Source organism: Dama dama, chromosome 25 (assembly GCF_033118175.1).
Source record: "Dama dama isolate Ldn47 chromosome 25, ASM3311817v1, whole genome shotgun sequence".
Classification (NCBI taxonomy): Eukaryota; Metazoa; Chordata; class Mammalia; order Artiodactyla; family Cervidae; genus Dama; species Dama dama.
This window is the reverse complement of record NC_083705.1, coordinates 76,905,075-76,927,620: the sequence shown is the minus strand read 5'-3', so window position 1 is coordinate 76,927,620 and position 22,546 is coordinate 76,905,075. Positions and strand designations below refer to the sequence as shown.

Sequence of the window (22,546 nt, the reverse complement as noted above, 5' to 3'; positions counted from 1 at the left end):
GGGGGCCAACACCAGTGTAGATCTAAACCTATACTAAACCTCTGTTCAATACATTGACTGCTACTCAGTAAAAAGCCAGAGTTAAAAACAAAACTGGAAGGTCACTGACTTTCATACTGGATTCTGGCAAGAATACTGGTTGGAAAGGAAGGGGGGAAGGGCAGGCACAGTAAGCCTGTGTCCTGGAATTCCATGCCAGGCTGGGAAAGGCAGAGAGAAGGAAGGGTCTCCAGTGTGCAGGAGCCATAGTGGTCCTGATAAGCAAATAAAGACAAGTAATGAGCCAGAAGGCGGGAGGAGAAGGGGACAGAGGACGAGATAGATGGCACCACCAGCTCAGTGGACACTAGTTTGAGTAAACTCCGAGAGTTCATGATGGACAGGGGAACCTGGCGTGCATAGGGCCACAGAGAGTCAGACACGACAGCTACTGAACTGAATGAGCCAGAGTGGCTTCCAGGGGAAGCTGGTAAGGTAGATGATACAAGATCTTAGGTGTGCACACACATGTGTACAAGGACAGGACAAGGGTGCATTGCCTTGGTTGCCCGTGAAACATGTTTCATGTTTATTGAGGGCTTACTGTGCCCAAAGATGAACAAGGCGTGGGTTTAAAAGTGTTAGTGCTAGCACTCTGTTTAGAACCAATGTTCAGAAAAATTCTAGGGATAACAGGCATTTTCCAATTAGAGAAATCAGACCAAAGGAAAGACTGGCCCAATAATTAGGGGAGTGTTGTCTTTCAGTTCATCTCTCTGCACCACCCAGAATCACCATCTAAATGGAAAGCTTAGAACAGACCTAGTTAGGAGGGAATTGAATCCCAAGATGGGCAAGGAGATAGTGGCAAGCATATCAATACTTTAATGACTTCTGGCCCAGAGAATTTCATGGACGTTGTAGTCCATGGGGTCACAAAGAGTTGGATACGACTGAGCGACTTGTACTTCTTCAGCAGAGCCAGGGGTAGATGGTCAGCCTCTTTCTGTTAGCAGAGGGTGGTCGTCACTGTTGCTGTTCATCTGTGTAAGGTGGTGTCAGGACTCCAGGCAACAAGACACCACCCCACCACCACCCCACGCCCCACCAAATGGATGGCAGCCATCTGGCTAGGACTTGCAGGCTGAGTCCTGCCCTGGAACCCAGCCCAGGGACCACTCCCATTATCTCTAGAGCTGCAGTCTTAGCCATCAGGGCTGAGGTGAAAGTGCCAGGCTAGTCTCTGATGAGTCCTAGACTCATTTGTACATACGGAAAGTTATGACCAACCTAGATAGCATATTAAAAAGCAGAGACATTACTTTGCCAACAAAGGTCCGTCTAGTCAAGGCTGTGGTTTTTCCAGTGGTCATGTATGGATGTGAGAGTTGGACTGTGAGGAAAGCTGAGCACCGAAAAATTGATGCTTTTGAACTATGGTGTTGGAGAAGACTCTTGAGAGTCCCTTGGACTGCAAGGAGACCAGTCCTGGGTGTTCATTGGAAGGACTGATGCTGAAGCTGAAACTCCAATACTTGGGCCACCTCATGCGAAGAGTTGACTCATTGGAAAAGACCCTGATGCCGGGAGGGATTGAGGGCAGGAGGAGAAGGGGGCAACAGAGGATGAGATGGCTGGATGGCATCACCGACTCAATGGACATGAGTTTGAGTAAACTCCGGGAGTTGGTGATTGACAGGGAGGCCCGGCGTGCTGCGATTCATGGGGTCACAAAGAGACATGACTGAGTGACTGAACTAACTAACGAAGGGGTATACATTGGGTGGGCGGGGGGTGGTATTTAAATCTTCAATTCCTAAATTAATCTCCCCTTTAAGACTGGCCATGGGACTGGAAAAGGTTTTCACTCCAGTTCCAAAGAAAGGCATTGCCAAAGAATATTCAAACTACCATACAATTGCACTCATTTCACATGTTAGTAAAGTAATACTCAAAATTCTTCAAGCCAGGCTTCAACAGTACATGAATTGAGAAATTCCAGATATACGAGCTGGATTTAGCAAAGGCAGAGGAACCAGAGATCAAATTGCCAACATCAGTTGGATCATAGAAAAAGCAAGGGAATTAAAAAAAAAAAAAAAAAAAACTCTTCATCATTGACTACACAAAAGCCTTTGTATCAGTTCAGTCGCTCAGTCATGTCTGACTCTTTGTGACCATGGCCTGTAGCCCACCAGGCCTCCCTGTCCTTCACCATCCAGGAAAACTCTTAATGAGATGAGAACACCAGACCACCTGACCTGCCTCCTGAGAAACCTGTATGCAAGTCAAGCAGCAACTGTCAGAACTGGACATGGAATGGACTGGTTCAAGATCGGGAAAGAAGTATACCAAGGCTATATTATTGTCACCCTACATATTTAACTTATATGCAGAGTACACTGTGTGAAATGTGGATAATTCACAAGCTGAAATCAAGACTGCCAGGATAAATATCAACCTCAGATGTGCAGGTGGTACCACTCCAATGACCAAAAGTGAAGAGGAACTAAAAAGCCTCTTAATGATGGTGTAACAGGAGAGTGAAAAAGCTGGCTTAAAACTCAGTATTCAAAGACTTAAGATCATGGCATCTGGTCCCATCCCTTCATGGCAAATAGATGGGAAAAAAGTGAAAACAATGGCAGATTTTATTTTCTTGGGCTCCATAATCACTGCAGTCAGTGCCTGCAGCCATGAAGTTAAAAGACGCTTGCTCCTTGGAAGGAAAGCTATGACAATCTGGTTGTTCAGTCGCTAATTCACGTCCAACTCTGCCGCCCCCCTGGGCTACAGCACGCCAGGCTTCCCTATCTTTCACTGTCTTTTGGAATTTGCTCAAATTCATTACCATTAAGTTGGTAATGCTACCTGACCATCTCATCTTCTGCCACCCTCTTCTTTTGCCTTCAGTCTTCACAGCAACAGGGTCTTTTTCAGTGAGTCGACTCTTCGCATCATGTGGCCAAACTATTGGAGCTTCAGCTTCAGCATCAGTCCTTCCAATGAATATTCAGGACTTATTTCCTTTAGGATTGACTGGCTTAATCTCCTTGCAGCCCAAGGGACTGTCAAAAGTCTCATCTGGCACCACAATTCAAAAGCATCAATTCTTGGCCGCCAGCTTTCCTTAATGTTCCAAGTCTCACACCCATACATGACTACTGGGAAAACCATAACTTTGACTATACAGAGCTTTGCTGGCAAAGTAATGTCTCTGCTTTTTAATATGCTGTCTAGGTTTGTCATAGCTTTCCTTCCAAGGATCAAGCATCTTTTAATTTCATGACTGCAGTCACCATGCGCAGTGATTTTGGAGCCCAAGAACTCCTCTTATATTTGCCATGAAGGGATGGGACCAGATGCCATGATCTTAATTTTTTGGATGTTCAATTTTGAGCCAGCTTTTTCATTCTCCTCTTTTCACCCTCATCAAGAGGCTTTTTAGTTCCTCTTCACTTTCTGCCATTGGAGTGGTATTATCTGCATATCTGAGGTTGGTATTTCTTCTGGCAATCTTGATTTCAGCTTGTGATTCATTCAGCCGAACATTTCACATGATGTACTCTGTGTATAAGTTAAATTAGCCAGGTGACAATATACAAACTTGATGCACTCCTTTCCCAATTTTGAACCAGTCCGTTTCATATCCAGTTTTAACTGTTGCTTCTTGACTATTAGAAGGACTGATGCTGAAGCTGAAGCTTCAATCCTTTGGCCACCTGATACAAAGAGTCAACTCATTGGAAAGGACCCTGATCCTGGGAAAGATTGAGGGCAGGAGAAGGGGGTGGCAGAGGATGAGAAGGTTGGATGGCATCACTGATTCAATGGAGATGAGTTTGAGCAAACTTCAGGAGATGGTGAAGGAGAGGGAGGCCCAGCGCGCTGCAGTCCGTGGGGTTGCAGAGTCAGTCATGACTGAGTGACTAGGCAAGGTAAGAGCGTCTACTTGCCTGCCCCAGCTGGGCTCGAATCCTGTGCTGCTGCTGACCTTTGACATACCCTGAAAGGAGTCCAGGGTGGAGGCTGAGGCACACTGTGCTCCAGGAAAACTGGTGGAACAGGTCTTTAGATAGATATTTTCAGGAACTGATTTTATGATCCCAATCCTTGCATCTCGTGTCTGAAAGTGAAAGTCACTCAGTCATGTCTGACTCTTTGCGACCCCAAGGACTATACAGTCCATGGAATTCTCTAGGCCAGAATCATGGAGTGGGTAGCCTTTCCCTTCTCCAGGGGATATTCCCAACCCAGGGATTGAACCCAGTCTCCCGAATTGTAGGCAAATTCTTTACCAGATAAGCCACAAGGGAAGCCCAAGGATACTGGAGTGGGTAGCCTATCCCTTCTCCAGTGGATCTTCTCAACCCAGGAACCGAACGAGGCTCTCCTGTATTGTAGGTGGATTCTTTACAACTGAGCTATCGGGAAAGTCCACATCTCATGTCTAGAGAAGCACTAAATCCCTTCATGGTAAAGTTAGCTTCTGGTGACTAGCAGAACACTTTTTGTAAGATAAGTGCTTGATTGTATGAACTCCCCCTTCACCAAAATCACATATGTTGATCCCCCCACCCATACCTCTTTGGAGGTGTTTCTCAGAACTATCTGAGGTGTTGTTTCCTGGGCTGTTTCCTTCATTTTGCCCCAGATAAAACTAAACTCACAACTCTCATGTTGTGCATCTTTTCTTAGTTGACAGATTTTAGGCCAGCATGTGAACTTTGGTACCTTGCCATGAGGTTCTGGTGTAAGGATTACACACAGCAATATTTAAACACTAGGGTTGATTCAGTAATTGATTCTTCCCTTGAATGAATCATTTCCAACCCCTAGAACTAAACATAAAGTAGAATGAAGTAATTCTGGGCCCCACAGTTGGTGTTGGCTGTGGCAATCCAGGCTGGAGACTCAACCAAGGGTTGGTGGAGGCTGTGTCACTTTCGGGAGAGGGAGACCAAGGCCAGCTAGAGTTGCTGAGGAGTTCCTTGCAGAAGTTGCCCTGTATACTCTGTGCTGGAAAACTTACAAACTGGGTGCAAAATCAGTTATTAATTTTGTAGTGTTCTAGAGAAAAATGCTCAGAAGGCAATGGTGGCCCACTCCAGTACTCTTGCCTGGAAAATCCCATGGACGGAGGAGCCTGGTAGGCTGCAGTCCGTGGGGTCGCTATGAGTCAGACATGACTGAGCAACTTCACTTGCACTTTTCACTTTGATGCGTTGGAGAAGGAAATGGCAACCCACTCCAGTGTTCTTGCCTGGAGGATCCCAGGGATAGGGGAGCCTGGTGGGCTGCCGTCTATGGGGTTGAACAGAGTCGGACACGACTGAAGCGACTTAGCAGCAGCAGCAGAGAAAAATGAGCCAGAGGTGGGAGAGAGAATAAACAAATTTCAGAAACTACCGATCAAAGAGCTGTGGGAAACTGTAGAAAAGATTAGTCAGCAAGTGATGTGAATGCTTTAGGAAGATAAAACTAGAAAGCACTTGAATTCATTAAGTCATGAAAAAAGCCACATTGCTGAGTTTGTAATCTGTGTGAGTGCCCAAGTCAGAATACCTTAATCTCTTTGAAGAGTTTAAAGAACTCTCCAGCATATGGTCTGGTGGTTAAAAGGGGCTGAGGACAATACAACTGGAGAATAACAACAGGTCAGATACAGAGCCCTGGAAAATGAAAGTGAAAGTCGCTCAGTCCTGTCTGACTCTTTGTGACCCCATGGGCTATACAGTCCATGGAATTCTCCAGGCCAGAATACTGGCGTGGGTAGCCTTTCCCTTCTCCAGGGGATCTTCCCAACCCAGGGATCAAACCCAGGACTCCCTCATTACAGGCAGATTCTTTACTAGCTGAACTACAAGGGATGCCCAGGTATACTGAAGTGGGTAGCCTATCCCTTCTCTAGTGGATCTTCCCAACCCAGGAATCAGGTCTCCCGCACTGCAGGCGGATTCTTTACCAGCTGAGACACCAGGGAAGCCCAAGAATACTGGAGTGGGTAGCCTATCCCTTCTCCAGTGGCTCTTCTGGACCCAGGAATCGAACCAGGGTCTTCTGCAGAGCTTTGGAGTGCTGAATAATGAAATCCCTTCAGGAAAGGAAGTGTCAGGGGCTTCCTTGGTGCTCGGCCCTTCCACAAACTAAGCAGGGGAGGAAGATGAACCAAGTCAGTGAGATTGCATCAGCAGCTCAACACTCTTGAGAGCCTGGAAGGCGGCGGGAGCGCCCTGAAGCTGGGCTTCCCTGCGCGGAGGGCGCTCCGGCTCAGTCGAAGTCCAGACGGAGGCGGTGGCGTCTTCAACTGGCCGGAGGGACACGCTGGCCGCTCACCATGGTCAGCAGGGGACATCAGGGCCTGGTCACGTACGTGCAGACCGAGCTGGGGAGTTCCAGGCCCTGTCAGACACCGGAGGGGACGTCGTGTGGTACCGAGAAGAAAGTGGCTGTGGGGAAGGAACGCAGAGAAGCGCAGGCAGGGCCGGGAGAGAAGTCCAGGAAAGCACAGGAATCTCTGGCGCGTTCTTCCGCTCCATCACCGTCCTTCCATGGCCTTCATTTGGTGCAAGGACGGTCCATGCTAGAAGGAACTGCCCCCGCCCTTCACGTTCACTCTGTGCCGTGGGAGAAGCAGCTCCCACGCGCGTCCGTGACCCTGGAGGCCGCGTGGCCTCGGCCACCAGCTCCGAGCTGCACGCTGGACCCTGACACGCTGGCCGGACGCGGGGGCGTTGCTTGGCAACCGGGCAGCGACGGGATTGGTCGCGCTCGCTCCCGTGACCGTGCCCCTGGAAGTGGCGCGCTCGGCCCCGCCCCCGCCGAGGCGGAAGTGGAGCCACCTGCCACCGCCCGCTTCCCAGCCGCGCCTTAGCAGTACCTCTCCCCGCCGCTCCTCGGCCCATGGCCGCCTACCCGTACCGCCCGGGCCCCGGCGCCGGCCCTGCCGCGGGCGCCGCGCTACCAGACCAGAGCTTCCTGTGGAACGTCTTCCAGAGGTGCGGCCGACCGGGCGGGCGGGCGTGGGCAGGCCTCCCCTTCCCTCGGTGTCAGCCCCGGGCCTTCCCCGTCCTGCCCCTCGGCCCGCAGTCCGGCCTCCTCCTGGCGCCCTGGCCGCGTGGCCTGCAGTCCAGCCTCCCTCCTGGCGCCCTCGGCCTGCAGTCCGGCCTCCCTCCTGGAGCCCTGACCCCCTCGGGCCGCAGTCCGGCCTCCCTCCTGGCGCCCTGGTCCCCCGGCCTGCTCCGTCCCCCCAGCTTTGACCTCCTCTCCGCCCCCGGGCACTTCCCGGAGCGCAGAGCGGCCGTCCGGAGGCTCGGCCTCCGTCCTCCTCCCCCGAGAGTGGGGCCTTTGCTCTGGGACGAGGGTCTCCCGGGGACGCTTGTTCAGTTAGGGGAGCAGAAACGCGGGCTCGCCGCGGCTGCCTGACACCAGGCGGGAAGCCAGGCCCTGGCTGTGCGCAGGGGACCGTCACCGCAGTGTCTTCGGTACCCGGTCGTCCTTCCAGCGAATCGGCGCACCATGCTAGAGTGATTCAAGGTCAGGGAGTGACTTAGTTGTCTAAGAGAACCTTTTCCTGTTTGTGAAAAGGACAAGATCTGGGTGGAATTCAGACAGGCTGTGGGAGAAAGGCTTGAGAGAAACGGAGAAGCAGCTTGGCCTTCAGCAGGGGAGTTCCTCAGACAGTGAAGGAGACAGGCTTGCTTATTCCCCAGGGGACTGTGGGAGTGCGATAATCTAGCAGCCAAAGGGAAAGAAGCAGGGAAATTAATTTAGGATTGACAGGAGAGGTAAACCTTGGTTCTGGCCCTGTATTGCTTTTCCTGCACTTTGAATCGCCAGTTTAACTAATCTTAATTTTGTAGGGTTGATAAGGACAGGAGCGGTGTGATATCCGACAACGAGCTTCAGCAAGCACTGTCCAATGGTGAGTGCACCCGGCCATCTGGACTTGTGAACTGCGGGCCTGACCACCCATAGTAAATAACTTCTTTCCTGGATTTATTTTCCGTATCATTAAGACTTAATCCCTGGCTTGTGGTGGAGGGCTTCCAGGTTTGTTTTGTCGAGTGCTTTCTTGGGTGTCCTGTCAGTGCTTCTCCGAGTCCTTGCTGAGCTCGGGGGGAGCTGCATGGAGGTCACAGGGAAAGCCTGAGAGTTGGAGGCTGAGGTGTGGGCTTCAGGAACCTGGCTTTGTACAGCCGATGGTCCTCCCGTTTATTGAAGGCTGTTGAATTTCTCTGGTAACTGCATCTTGTGACTTCCGGGGAGGGGCACCAAGGTCTCACTGACGGGGAAGCAACTGGGGATGCTGGTGGCCGTGCAGCCGGATCTCGGGGCTCAGGCTTTTCAGTCAGTGAATGCTAGTCATCCAGACGGGGGCGAGAGGATCCCAGCTCTTTGTGCCGGTTCTGGGGGCACATCTTAGAGTCACCTTTTTGCTGGCCTCAGCGTGATTAATCCATTGACGTGGAGACCTTACTTCAGTAATTACCTGACTTGAAGTAGAGACCTTATTTCAGTAAATACCTGACTGTGTTTCCCTTCTTTTGATCCATCAGATACCACTGTCTTTTTCTGGTCCTTAGTTTGTGGTGTCTTCCAGAGGGGTGCCATTTAAACTCGAAGAGGGATTGATTTTAAGAGATAATGACGATGCTGAAAGGCTCACCCTTACCAGCGAGAGCAGGCTGGTGTTGTGGGAGGTGGACGGTGCCTCCCAGGCCTGCACTTGGACTGGAAGGGAGGTGTGCCCCCACTGTGGGTACTCCTCTGTTGCTGTTGGTCAACGGTTGGTATTTACAGGATCATACAGGTAATACTGCCTCTTGAGGATGTCAGTACTGCCTCCAGTTCAGCTGGTTGTTAAAGCAAATGGCTCTGTCAGAACACAGCCTTGAACCAGGAGCCTGCTGGAGAGGGAACGTGTTTTAACCCAACCACTAAGTGTGTATCAGGACCATCTCAAGGTGACCCTGTGGAGTCACTTTTCTTGATTTGCCCTGAGGGATTCCTCAGCTTCTGTTGGGGCTGGGTAAGAACTTACTGGTAGTCACCTAGCCCAGAGGGAGGTAGGGACTCCCTCCCCCCACCGGCCGTGGCTCCTCCTCTCCTCCCTGGGGGTGTGCTGGGTTTTGTGTGGAGCAACTTGTGACAGCTCTTCTACCTGCTTTGTGTGTATCTTATAAACTGTGATTTTTTTAACCAATCACATTTTCCTCTTCAAATTAGCTGCTAAAATTTTTGAATTTCTAGCTCACCAGTGCCGCAAGCTGAGAATTTTAAGAGGTAAATTTTACTGATAGTCGGGGACCCCTTACTCTCTTAGGCTTTTGTCCTCCCATCCTGCATAATGAGAGTTTGCTTTGTTTTTGCTGTGCTGTGAATATCTTTGTAAATTCTATTAGGCTTTTTCTGCAGGAAGTCTGGTTATGAATGGGTACTGATCACTCATCCTTTCTCAGCCCCAGAGTAGAGGTAGGTCGCACACTGGAATCAGGATGTGTGCCCACATAGCTAGGCGCTCCCCCCACACCTGGCACCATCCCACCTGCCTCCTCCTGTTGGCCCCCTGAAGGCACAGGCCCACTGTGGCTCTCACTCCAACGAGCGGGCTCTGCTCCTCCTTCCAGGATGCCCGCCATTCCTCCTGGTCTGGGCGCTCCTGTCTCTGCACCCACGGCCCCTCCCTTTCCTTGGGTGCTGCCTGTTTCCTCCTCTCTTTCTGCTGGAGTTGTATCTGCAGCTGTCCCTGGCTACTGGGCCTCAGCGTCCTGGAGGAAGTTCAAGTTGGTCTCTAGTTTTCCGTTGTATCATGTTTCCCAGCCTCAGTCACTGAGGATGGACAGAGTCAGTTCTCTTCCTGCTCCTCGAATTCCCAGAGTTGTTAAGATTGGAGTTATTTTGACTTTCAGTTTTCTCCCCGGAATGGACCTCTGTTTTCATATTGCTAAGTTGCTTCAGTCGGGTCCGACTCTTTGTGACCCCATGGACAGCAGCCTGCCAGGCTCCTCCGTCCATGGGATTCTCCAGGCAAGAATACTGGAGAGGGTTGCCATTTCCTTCTCCAGGGGATCTTCCCAACCTAGGAATTGAACCTGCGTCTCTTAGGTCTCTTGCATTGACAGGCAGGTTCTTTACCATTAATGCCACCTGGAAAGCCTGTTTTCCTATTAGGACTAGAATATTATTTCAGGAAATTAGTTTATTACTGGTGGAAAAGCTGAAAGCACGAAAGAGCATGGCTTCCCTCTTCTGTTAGCTCTGCGCCTCTGAGGCACTGCTGGAATCAGCTGAAACTGCCCTGAGGAAGTCCTCGTGGGCCCGGCACACTGAGTCCTTATGTCGTCTTTGCTGGGGGAGCTTTCCCACAGCTGCTCTCAGGGAGGTGTGGTTAAGAGGTGCGAAGAGACGCAGGACTGTCTTGCCATCTAAAATAGCGTGTCACAAACTATCTTCAGTTAGGTACTTTTTAAAAAAATTTTTACTTCCACATTGTTACTTCGAATTATTGGAAATTAAATTTGCTTGAGCCCCTTTTTTGCACTTCTGTAGGTTTGCAGTAACAGAACATTGGTATACTTCGAGAAAGCATTTTTCAAACTGGACTTTGTTTATTTATGGCTGTGCCGGGTCTCCGTTGCTGCAGAGGATTCTTCGTGGTTGCAGTGGGTGGGGTCGCTCTAGTTACCGAGCCGAGCTGCTCACTGCGGCGCCTCCTGTCGGGAGCACCGGCTCTGGCGCGCAGGCGCGCGCAGGCACAGTAGCCGTGGAGCGCGCACTTAGTTGCTCCGTGCCTCAAGGGGTCTTCCTGGGTGGGGGATCGAACCTGTGTCTTCTGCACTGGCAGGTGGATTCCTTACAATGAGCCACCTGGGAATCCCTAGTTGGACTTTAAATAATAGGTCATATAATACATTCTTTTTGAGGTGTTTTTTATCAAAATGGACTTCAGCTCTCCTAGAGACCCGGCAGTAGTGCCTCTTTGAGGCTGTAGGTGAAGGTGACTGGTGGGATACAGAATTCCTGACCCTGAAGAAGCACCAGGGTCCTGGCAGAGTCCACGTGAGCCTGCAGGGTGCGCCCAGCCTGCCTGCGTGGCTCCTGCCTCCCCCAGAAGGGCTGAGCGGCCGGCTCTGCTGCAGTGAAGTGGAAGGGGGACGGCCGGTGGTGCTGTGAAAGGTCCGGATTGTCCGCTGATTCAGTGTTGCTGCTGGATGCCATGACGATTCCTCCCACTAACCTCTCACTGAAATCCACGTCTGTGCTAACAGGATGCAATTTCTAGAAAGAAAACTCTGGAGAGCAAGAAGAATATATTATCACAGAGCAGAGTGGCATTTTTCTCCTTTGAGAAAGAGTCCGATATAAATTTGTTAAAATCATCTGTATTCTTGAGGGTTGCAGGAAAACATCTTGAGCTTCTGGTGTGACCCCCGCTGCCCCTCACCCACCGCCATGGAGCTATGGCCCTTTCGTGTTCGAATTATGGGTGAAAAGAGTTATGTGTCCTCAGTGTACATGGAAATACTGTGTGTGTTTCTGTTTTCTTTGGTTCTTTCAGATGAGACTGAGGCAAGACTTATAGGAACAGAGACCATATGTTTCTAAGTAGAAGTCTGACAGGAAATCTTTTGCAGGCTTGGCTGTGACATTCCTAGACGCGTTGGTTACCGAGGAAAGCGGGTAGGAATGTTTGAAATTGGGGTTGGCCCTGAAAGCTGCGTGAGGGTCACTGGCACCGAAGGGACTCTTCCTGCCCAGTGTGTCCTGGGCACCGAGCAGGCTGTTAGGTCTGCTTCTCCGCGTCGCAGTGCATTTTCTTACAGGAGGTTGTAGGTTTTCAGGCCGACCCTCTGGTGTATTTGATATCTAGCATTACTGAAGCATTAAGTGCAGCGTCACTAGGGGCTGTCAAGCTTTGATGTTTAGTCTGAGGCCACAGGACCCGGCATGCAACAGAGAGTCTATTCACTGTTGGATGTTGTTGTGACCCCTTGGTTTCTGTGGCGAGTCGGCCCGGTTTGGGTGGCAGGAAGGGCCAGTTAAAGGACCAGGAACCTGCCTCTGCCTCCTGAGCTGGCCAGCCTGCGGGTCTCCTGTCTCCGTGCCCGGCTCAGCCCAGGGTGGGCTCTACTGTCCCCAGTTTCCCATCCTCCAGCTCTGTCAGCTGGAGCTCCGATCCACCAACATGTGCCTCCACAGGGGCCTGGCCTTTATCTTGCAAAGTGCCTGTGTTTGCAGCATCATTTAACTGTTTTACTCAAGTCACTTCTGTTTAAAATTCATTTGCCGATGTGACCAGGATGCCCTCCTCACAATCGGGATGAGCAGTGGGCACAGCCTCCTCTTCAAGAGTCTGCAGAATGCTGCGGCCGCGCACGGGCCCCTGGTGGGCGGTCCCTGTGGACTCCTGGTGTGGGCACAGCCAGCATCAGAGGGAGGCTGTGGGAGGCAGGAAGAGTCCAGCAGCTGCATTTGGTCCCTCGGGCTCCAGGTACCTGGTGAACATTCCATCATCACAGCTTATGAAGGGTTCTAAATTACTAAATCTGTCAGAGTGAACAGTTCCCTTCATAACAGATGTTTGGTAAGATCCCATTACTGTTCTGAAATTGATCATGGAATGATGCATTCTATTCACAGTTTCAGAGAAGACAGTGTGTTGCCCAGCCTGTTGCTTTAGGAGGAGCTCGTAAGCCTGTCTTCACGCTGCAGTTTCCAGAGCTCCTGGGCAGGTTCACTCACCGTGTGTGCAGCCGCTGTGGGCGCATGGGCAACGCTGGTCCTGGAGTGGTGGTGCCCCTGGGGGTGGGGTTTTCTGAAGTGCAGTTGTGACACTCCTAGCAGGGCTGAGCACCCTCTTCTCAGCTCACCTGGTGCTGTGGGTCTAGGAAGTTCAGTGAGTGGTAAAATAGCCGTTTCTAGTTATAAAGTGAGGAGGGGCGAGCTGCCAGGTGCAGGTCTTCATGAGCAGCTGTGAACGTGTGGCTGGACCGGAGTGACTCTTGGGCAGCGTAGACAGGACCCGTCGTCTGGGGGCAGCCTCCCCACTGAGGTCTTGTGGCTCTCAGGTCTTGATGTTGAAAGCTACTTTCTCTGGCTTTTTGGGTTACAAACTGGGGATTCAGAGATTCTGCTCTGTTTTAATTCCTGCTGTTTGTTTCAGGCACCTGGACTCCGTTTAATCCAGTGACTGTCAGATCGATCATATGTAAGTATGGGCAACCCCGTCGGGCCTGTGCTCCTGGCTGATTGTCTTCCGGATGTCCCGCCTGCACCACCATCCCTGAGCCTTCACTCAGCGTCCGCTGTGTGCCCCGCCCTCATTCCCGCACATGCTTCCGTTCCCCCTGGGTTGCGCGGCTGTGACTGGAGGAAGCAGCTGAGTTCTCACGTGACGAGTCACTCCGCTGGAGTGACTTCTATGCACCCCAGGAGCACTTCAGTTTCCTGAAGAGGCAGATGGCGCACTACGTTTTGTTACCAGTGTCTCAGACTGAGATTTCATACATGCCTCTCTGTCCATTTTGCATGCAGTTATATGTAAATGTAGTTACAAGTTCTTATTTGGACCTGAAATGAGGTTGATTTTTTTAAAAATGAAAGGTGGATCTTGCTTAAAAAAAAAGAAAACCCAAAAGCCGGTAGTCTTTTTCTCATTGGCACGGGCCTCCCTGACCGAGCCCTCTAAGGAGCTCCCCCTTGGAGACGCGAATCCTCTGGGGGATGGATGGGCAGCTCCAGGAACCAGACCTGAGCCTGGAGGGTTGGGGTGGGCTCCTTGACCCCTCTGCACCCTGGTTCCTTCCCAAGAGCGGGCATGCCCAGCTTCTGAGGAACATCCCTCTATGTAAATCATTCTTATTGTGGATCTACCAGGGTGTTCGGCTTGCACATCCCTCTTCACAGCCACCTCACGCCCACCTGGCTGCTGTAGGGCTGGTGTTACCACAGCCCTTGGGGACCTGCTGGCCGAGTTCTGGGCTGGTCCTGGGGGAGCCCAGCCTGCAGAGCTGTGGGTGCCCCTCTGCCCTGGTTCCTGCTGAGCCGTGCCCTTTCGCTTCAGCCATGTTTGACAGAGAGAACAAGGCCGGCGTGAACTTCAGTGAGTTCACTGGTGTCTGGAAGTACATCACGGACTGGCAGAACGTCTTCCGCACGTACGACAGGGACAACTCGGGCATGATCGACAAGAACGAGCTCAAGCAAGCCCTCTCAGGTTTCGGTAAAACACTTGTCTTGACTGCATAGCTATTTCATTTTGGAGCCAAGGGCCATAACGTGTATCTTGTTGCTTTGTTCAGCTTAATGATTTGAAAGTAGCCTATGTGAAATTTTGTTTACATCGCAGTTTTACATTTTTGATGTTTCTTTATCATGCAGGCTTATATTTGACTTGGGGGCTTTTATGCGGTTTTCCATCCAAAATGAGATAAGGGCTATGCAGTTTTCTTTTGTGAAGTGGTGTCGCAGTCACGCTGAGAATGTGGCTTTCAAAAAGTTTAAAGTGAATGAGTCAAGATAAAACAGCTTACATATATAAAGCAGCTTCTGTTCCCTGACATGAGAATACACGGACCGATGATAAAATGCCCACAAAAGACGAGTCCGTGGGTTGCATGGAGCACAAGCGTGAGCACGGAAGCCCTCATTCTCAAGTGTGTACAGCCTGCGTGCTTGCTGTGCTGTGAGCGGTGCTCCCATGGTGCCTTCCAGAGCGGTCAGCAAGCCTGGTCCCGGGGTTCACCTGGGCCTGCGGGGAGCTTGGGGTTCATGAGGAGGGACGCAGTCATTGCACCAGAATTCTGGTTTGATGGGCGTGAATCCCCCGGCCCTGTGTTCGCTGGGCCCTTCTGTTAAGAGTCCAGTGTACTTTATTCTGGCTATTTCTGGTTTCAGTGACAAAGTACATTTTGGTCCTTGTGGTTATCGCTGTGCTTCTCCCCCACCCCTCTTGCTCTGTGTTTGTCCTTTGCGGCTGTCTTCTCCTCTTTGTCTCTGTCTTGCTTTAGAGACTGTGGGACCCCACAGAAGTTTGTTTCATGAGCCCACCAGGAGCAGGTCAGGATTTGGGCAGGACATTGGCCCCGGGTTCTCTGGATTGGAACTTGGAATGCAGCTGACCTTGCTGTGCCCGTAGGTGGGGGGCTGAGCGTTAGGGGTGTCCCCCACAGAGCAGTCCTGGGCAGGAGGGAGCTGGAGGCCTGGCCGACTGGAACCTGGACCCTCTGAATTAATTTCCAGGCTGGTGCTCTCAGCACCGACCACAGTGTTTCTAACCTTGTCAGGCCTGGAACCCACTTTTTCTTAGTGCCAGCACCCGTCATGTCCTGGACTCGGGTTGGAAACCAAGGTTGACCAGCCGGTCTCTGGCTCTCGGGCCTGCGAGTCCTGGTCAGACCCAGGAGGTCAGATGCTGATAGGCTCCACAGTGCGGGGCAGAGCCAAGAGCCTTCCTGACTTGCAGCTTTTCCTGGAGGAAGGACATACTCTGTTGCAGCATTTCTTCAGTTATTCCGCAGGTTTCCTTCCTGCCCTTGGTCCTCCATTTCTCAGGACTCCTCTGGCTCCTCATCTCCCACCCAAGGTGACTTGTCAGCCTTTTGCCGGTTACTTGTTAGTAACTATTAGAAACTTTGCCCTGGTAGTGAAATTTCCTCTTTGGTTTTTAAGACCAAGTGTCTGTCAGTCAAGCTGGAGCTGCTCAGCAGACGCGTGAGGGAGTCAGGGCGGCTGAAACCCTAAGGTGCCCTCTGACCTCTCACCCCCCTACATGGGGTCTCAGGCCAGCCCTGGCAGGGCTATGTGACCCTGAATGGCCCACCTGCTGGATTTGATGGTCCATCTGTTCATCTTTTAGGCTTTTATTCCTATTAGGTGCTCCATAATAGGAATAAAAGAGCCTCTTGACAACGGTGAAAGAGGAGAGTAAAAAACCTGACTTAAAACTCAACATTCAAAAACCTAAGATCATGGCATCTGGTCCCATCACTTCAGGGCAAGTAGATGGGGAAACTGTGGAAACAGTGGCAGACTTTATTTTCTTGGGCTCCAAAATCACTCTAGATGGTGACTGCAGCCATGAAATTAAAAGCCACTTGCTCTTTGGAAGAAAAGCAATGAGCAACCTAGACAGTGTATTAAAAAGCAGAGACAGCACTTTACCAACAAAGGTCCGTCTGGTTAAAGCTCTGGTTTTTCCAGTAGTCACGCATGGATGTGAGAGTTGGACCATAAAGAAAGCTAAGTTCCCAAGAATTGGTGCTTTTGAACTGTGGTGTTGGAGAAGGCGTTTGAGAGTCCGTTGAACTGCAGGGAGATCCAACCAGTCATCCTGAAGGAAATCAGTCCTGAGTCTTCATTGAAAGGACTGATGTTGAAACTGAAACTCCAATACTTTGGCCACCTGATGCAAAGAGCTGACTTATTTGAAAAGACCCTGATACTGGGAAAGATTGAGGGCAGGAGGAGAAGAGGACGACAGAGGATGAGATGGCTGGATGGCATCACTGACTCGATGGACGGTTTGAGCAAACTCCTGGAGTTGGTGATGGACAGGGAGGCCTGGCGTGCTGCAGTCCATGGGGTCGCAAAAAGTCAGACACGACTAAGTGACTAAATAGCATGTTTTGCATGCCAGGTACAGAGACTGGAAAGTAAGATGTATGTAAGGCAAGGCCACACACTCCACTCGTGGGGGACAAACAGTCCTGCTGTCCCTGACAAAGGCAGGCTCCCCACCACAAGCGCCCCTCCAGCACTCCCGCCCCAGCCCTGTACCCAGCCCCTGGCAGCCTGATTCCAGCATGGTTTGTGGGGACATCATGCAGGGGCAGTGAGCCTCCAATTACTCGTCGCCCTCGTTGGCTGCTTTCCATCTTGTGTTGCACCTGCTCTGCCCCTTTTAATGCAGCGGAGTCCAAGCCCTGCCACACACGCGCCCACTCTGCATCCCAGAGCCCAGGCCATCAGCTGCCCTGACCAGGTCAACGGCATCTTTACGGTCAGGTTGACCAAGTTACGGCCCTAACAGGGCCATGGCAGCCCCCACCCCTGTCTGTGCCATTGGCTGCGTCTGTCCTCTGCCATAGTTTCTGACTGGCATCCGCTTTTCTTCCTGGTGCTGCAAGTGGGCACTGGGTGGTCAGTGGAGGCACCAGGCCACCTCGCTAGCTCTTAGGGAAGAAGGGATTGTTCCCTCCACTGGAAGTGCAGCCTTGGGGTAGGGGGCATTCTAGGAGGACGTGCATGACACGCAGTGAGGTGGCCGGCAGGGTTTCCGCCTGCCTCACTGGCCTAGAACAGGCTGCTGAGGTGGGCCCACATCTGGGATTTGGAGGGCGGAGTGGGCCCAGCGGTTCAGTGGACCCAGTGGCACCTGTCTGGTTCCGCAAGCCCCAGTCTCCGTAATGCTGTGTCCCTGTCACCGTCTCGCCATCCTTCCCCAGCCTGGGTGGGAGCCCGTGGAACAGCGAGGGCTGGACAAGCGCTGCCCTGCGCCAAGTCCCAAGCACACACTCCAGCCTGGCCTCTGTCTGGCCACAGGCTGTGCCAGGTGTAGGAGGGTCCTGTCTGCTGCTCAGCTGCAGGGCCGGGGGCCTGGATTAGTTCACGGGATGTGAGGAGCTCGCTGACCACTCTGAAAGGTACTGTCACGTGTGTGCACATTTGACTTTTTCAGTAAAGTGATGAAGTGCTTATATAGGTAATTAACTGTGACATTCACTCAGATAATAGGTGTACCTATCCTTGCAAAGATTCCAGCGAGACTGAAAAGTGGTAAAAATATTTTGCACCTGGATGTTGTCTCCTGAATAAGTAAGGAAGCCACGGTCACACAGGTGGTGAGACTGGGGGGTGGGGAGGGAAGGGCTGAGAGAGCCAGGGTATCCCTGCTGGAGGCCAGGCGGCTCAGGCACTGGAGGGAGAGTCGAGTCACCGGGATGGCCCTCCGGAGCTCCGTCTGAGTGCAGCTGCCGCATCCTCGCAGCCTTGACGTCCTGATGTCAGGGAAAGGCTGATGCGGCAGAGGGGCCGTCAGTTAACTTCCTGTCCTTAAGTTTACACTTTGTCTCTTTGGGAGCCTTAGTGAGGTTTTATTTTGCAAAGCATTCTCTAGCAGCGAATAATCCAGGACAGCTGAGTTATTGACAGCTTCACCACTAGGTTAAGAATGAAGTAAAGTTTACCAGTAGGGGCTTTTAAGAAGGTTGATATTTCAGAAGCCCCTGCAGGGCAACTGTAGCGCTGGAGTTGGTGTGAACGAGTGATTCCGTGGTCCCTCCCGGAGGGCGCCTCCGTGGGGCTGAGGGCACAGTGCAGAGACTCTGTGGAGCTCTTGGCGCTTTGCTATGTGCTTGCCCCCGGGCCTGACTGGGGGGCCCCCGTTGTGGGGGGTGGGGGGAGACTGGCTTCCGGGGCGGGCATGGGGTTGACTCTGCCCTCCCCCCTGCAGGGTACCGGCTCTCTGACCAGTTTCATGACATCCTCATTCGGAAGTTCGACCGACAAGGCCGGGGGCAGATCGCCTTCGACGACTTCATCCAGGGCTGCATCGTGCTGCAGGTACCACCACCAGAAGGCCCGGGGTGGTGGGCAGTGGGCACCTGAATCCCCGTGCTTCGGCAGTTGAAGCGAGTCAGACGCATAAGACTGCCTCTGGAACCTACAGAAGTGAGTGTGCTTTTTGGAGAAGTAACTAGTTCTGTTAAATGGAGGTGTAGACGGCGTGTCCCTCCTCCCCTGGAAACCCTGAGAGCCGTGCATTTGGAAGGGATCCAGTGGGCGGTTTACATGAATACCTGGTGTTGTGTTGTGTTGTGTTTCTTCCTGAGTATTGGAGAAGATTTTATCGTGAGGCTTGCTCTGCGCCCTCACGTGAGGCTCGCGCCCCAGCAGGAGTCGGGAGCAGTGCCTGGTGGGCTGATGATTGCAGTGCCCACCGCCTCGCAGGCCTCTCCGAGCTGGCTCCTCCTGCGGTCCCTTGGCTCACCCAGGAGGAGCCAAGGGCGGGCACGCCCTCTGAGGGTGGAGGCAGCAGCACCTGACCCGCCTGGCTGTTCCCACACAGGCCCTGCTCCTGTCTCCAGGTGGGGGCCAAGTTCCTTAGATTTCAGCTTTAGAAAACGCAGTGAATTGGTGTAAACCCTTATGTCTCTCAGAGTCTTTATTGTGAGAAGTCTCAATAATAATAATAATGAAGACAACCCATGTGCCCATTATTTCGAGTCAGCAGTTACCACCTCATAGCCAAGTCCATATAATACTCCATTAGCTCATAATTCTGACACAGTTCCGTTTATGGGAAGCAAATGTGTTTTCCAGAAGTATTTCAGTAGAACCCGGCCCTGAAAGACACCCTTGCAGAGAGGTGTGCAGGGCATGAGGTTATCAGTGTGACTGGTAACCTGGGGGACATTCTCAGGGCTCTCCTTTTCACAGCGATAGTTGAATGACTGAGGTTTCTCTCCCTGACCTGCTGTCCTGATTTCTTTCCTGGGGAATCTGGGCCGGCCAGGCCCTGTGCTTCGGTGGCTCATTGGAATGCCAGGTGTCTCCCTCTCAGGGTCTGGTGAGGTGAGATTACAGGGCTTCTCTGGTGGCTCAGACAGTAAAGAATCTGCCTGCAATGCTGGAGACCTAGGTTCGATCCCTGTGTTGGGAAGATCCCCTGGAGGAGGGCATGGCAACCCATGCCAGTTTTCTTGTCTAGAGAATCCTGTGGCCAGAGGAGCCTGGCGAGCTGCAGTCCTGGGGTCGCAAGGCGTCAGATATGACCGAGCGGCCAACGCTTTCGCTTCTGTGCTGTCAGAATGTGTTAGGAATAGGTGTGATATAGAAATTTCACCAGGATCTGTGGGTTGGGATTTTCATTTGAGGTTATGTCCCCTAAGTAACCAGCTGATCCTTACGTCTGCATGAGCAGAGGTCATCCTGTGTCGCTTTCAGCCCCTGGAATAACAGGGGCTGAGTCCTCTCTGCCTGTAGACTGAGCACAGACTGTGGGCTGCCCGCTGTCCAGGCCTGGTGTCCCTGCCCCCGCCCCTTAGAGAAGGAGCCCAAACTCTGCACAGAGATGGGGGTCAGAAAGGAAAGGCTCAGCTGCAGGCCACCTGCAGAAAGTCCTCAGAAGCCCTCAGAGGTGTTTTCTTTCATCTGCCTCTTTTGAGAAAGAAAAAGCCTTTTTGAAAGTTGTTTTTATGAAACAATGTGAAAAGTGGTAGAAATCTTCACGTGTAAATAAAGGGAAACCACGCGTGTCTCCCAGCAGAGGGGACTGCTGCTGTGGTTTCTGTGGTCTGTATCACACCAGCGCTGGCCACACAGGAAGCTCCAGCTCACCCCCACGTGGACCGTCACCTGGGTCAGCCTGTTGATTGTTGGCCATCGATCTGCCCAGCTTGGGACAGAGAGGGCCGGAACTGGAGACGGGTGCGGGAGGCTCAGCTCACAGGCCAGGCTGCAGCCTTGCTCCGTCCTGGGGCAGGTGGACAGGCAGCTGCCAAGGTCTCAATGAGACTGGGCGCTGTCTTCTCCTGTCTGGGTTCTTCTGAACCTGTGGTGGTTTCCAGCTTCTGTCACTCAGGCGGCGCTGACCTGGCCGCCCCAGTCCCTGTGGTTTGGTGGCTGGACTTGTGAGCAGACTGAGGGGGAGCCCTGGGGGCTGGTCAGCCAGGAGGGGATGGGGAGGGTGGGCATCGGGACAAGGGACTGGGCTGGCACAGAAGACCCCACCCTCTGGTTCTGCGGCCAGGCTCCCCCCCGGGGCGGGCAGATTCTTGGGGCCCAGTGGGGGCTGGTTTCCTTTAGTCCTGAGAAGCCTGTCGCCAGAACAGAGGGGAGCCTTTAGGGAGGGTCCTGGGAGAATGGTCTTAGGGTGGGAAAGGAGGACCCAGGCACATCACCCAGTGTGGGGAAACCTTGTTCTGGGGCCAGAGGCCCTACCAGGACCCGGGGCTGTGGCCTATACACTGGTTCCCCCCATTGCCCGCTGTCCTGCCCGACCCCCATCTCCTGGGCGGACCGGCCTGCCCTGCGGGTTGTCAGGGACACCTGCCTTGCCTCCCTGTGCTGGGGGTGTGGGATGTGGAGACAGGAACTCTTCTGAAATTGGGTTCCTGAATGTCTGTTTACCAATACATTGTGTTCCTTCTGTTTGGTAAGTGTCAGGTCTAAATACATGCTGTTTTTCCTCAGAGGTTGACAGATATATTCAGACGCTACGATACAGACCAGGACGGCTGGATCCAAGTGTCATATGAACAGTATCTGTCCATGGTCTTCAGCATCGTATGACCCTGCCTTTCTGCAAATACCAGCGTGACTTATGGGAAAGAAAAGACTGAAAATGCCAAATCTCTTAGCTTTAATGAAACAGACATCAATGCAGTTAGATACTGTTCTTTCTTTAAATTTTGTGTAACTACTATCTGGGGACCCAACTGTATATATGTGGATAAGCTGGTTAACATTTCCCACTTGTAACAGTAGTTATCTTTCCTTAGATACAGACATTTGATATGAGGCTGTTTAATTGTGCCATGAGGTAACATAATAATGTTTCAGGTATTCTGCTTGCAAAAAACTTATCATGTGCTTTTTTAGATAGCTCTAGTTCTAGAGTGGAAATACTTTATTAGCCAATAGGAACTTTAAATAATATGGAACTTGCACAGAAGGCCACTCACGTGCCTTACTTTTTAAAGGGGGTTTACTGTATTCACTTGAATGTGCAGCGTAAGCAATAAAGCACACGTATCCTTGTGCCCGTCTGTCTCAGCTGCACTCACCTGGAGCTCCGAGGGGTCCAGCAACCTGGGGTGTCCCCTGGCCCTGGTCATGGGAGTCCCAAGATTTGTCCATCCTCTGTGACAGGAGTTGGTTTACATTTGGTAAAACTTTGGAAATACAAATCCAAGTTTAATTTGGAAAGGAGTGGTCTTTCTTTCACTTACTAATGGTGTACCTCTGCCCTCTGATGGACTTGATCAGAGTTTTTCACACATGAATGTGGAGCAGGGGTGCAGCCGGCCCTGCCCTGTGTGCTCAGCGTCCAGCCGGCCCGGGTCCCTGCACCAGCCCCCGCAGATTCGCTTCAGGCCCCTGTGCCCTCGCCCTTTAAAGGTGCCTCCCTAAACCAGGATTTGGGGCTGGGGCTGTGAGATTTGGGCTGGGCTTCTGGGTGGGTGTCAGTGACCCATAAATGGATCTGGGGCATCAGAAACTGGGGGTCCATTTTGGGGGACCTGTGCTGGTGGCAGATAGAAGCCTGGGGAGCTGTGAGTTTTATCTGCAGTGTCTGATTACAAGGAACATCACTGAGCACAGTACCTGGGGTTGAGATAAAGAATCTGTGGGGCTCCAACTGGCCTTGTGAGCTCATGGTCAAAGGTCCAAGGGGTTCTCTGAGGATTCCACGCCTTTACCCTTCATGGATCTCTACACTTCGAAACACTTCTGAGGACACCAGCCCACATTCACAAGTTGTACTCCAGAGGTCGGTTCCCAAATTCCTGACTCTTGAGGCCCGGGACATCCGGGTGTGCAGCTTGACTCATCTTGTACCTGG

At 52.0% G+C, this 22,546-nt stretch overlaps 1 protein-coding gene across 3 annotated transcripts; it reads left to right on the top strand.

Moving 5' to 3' along the window:
- The first annotated feature begins 6,815 nt into the window (after positions 1–6,815).
- Positions 6,816–21,909, top strand: PDCD6 (programmed cell death 6). 3 transcript variants are annotated; one of them, XR_009690527.1, is made up of 6 exons: positions 6,816–6,977; positions 7,842–7,903; positions 13,145–13,189; positions 14,045–14,203; positions 18,434–18,651; positions 21,175–21,909. XR_009690527.1 is itself a non-coding variant. In XM_061129402.1 (6 exons), the coding sequence occupies exons 1-6, from the start codon at positions 6,883–6,885 to the stop codon at positions 21,271–21,273; spliced, it is 564 nt and encodes a 187-aa protein (XP_060985385.1). In that variant the 5' UTR covers positions 6,818–6,882; the 3' UTR covers positions 21,274–21,909. The 3 variants fall into 3 exon arrangements, 2 of the variants coding, with proteins under 2 accessions (XP_060985385.1, XP_060985384.1); XM_061129402.1 differs by having other exon boundaries at positions 6,818–6,977; positions 14,045–14,197; positions 18,434–18,543; XM_061129401.1 differs by having other exon boundaries at positions 6,819–6,977; positions 18,434–18,543.
- Positions 21,910–22,546: the final 637 nt, after the last annotated feature.

Bases quoted from the DNA above. Each gene is read 5' to 3' on its own strand.
- PDCD6 (XM_061129401.1), top strand. From the start codon at position 6,883: ATGGCCGCCTACCCGTACCGCCCGGGCCCCGGCGCCGGCCCTGCCGCG. The intron at 13,190-14,044 runs GTAAGTATGGGC...CTTTCGCTTCAG, and splicing joins GACTGTCAGATCGATCATAT to CCATGTTTGACAGAGAGAAC. The intron at 18,544-21,174 runs GTACCACCACCA...GTTTTTCCTCAG, and splicing joins AGGGCTGCATCGTGCTGCAG to AGGTTGACAGATATATTCAG.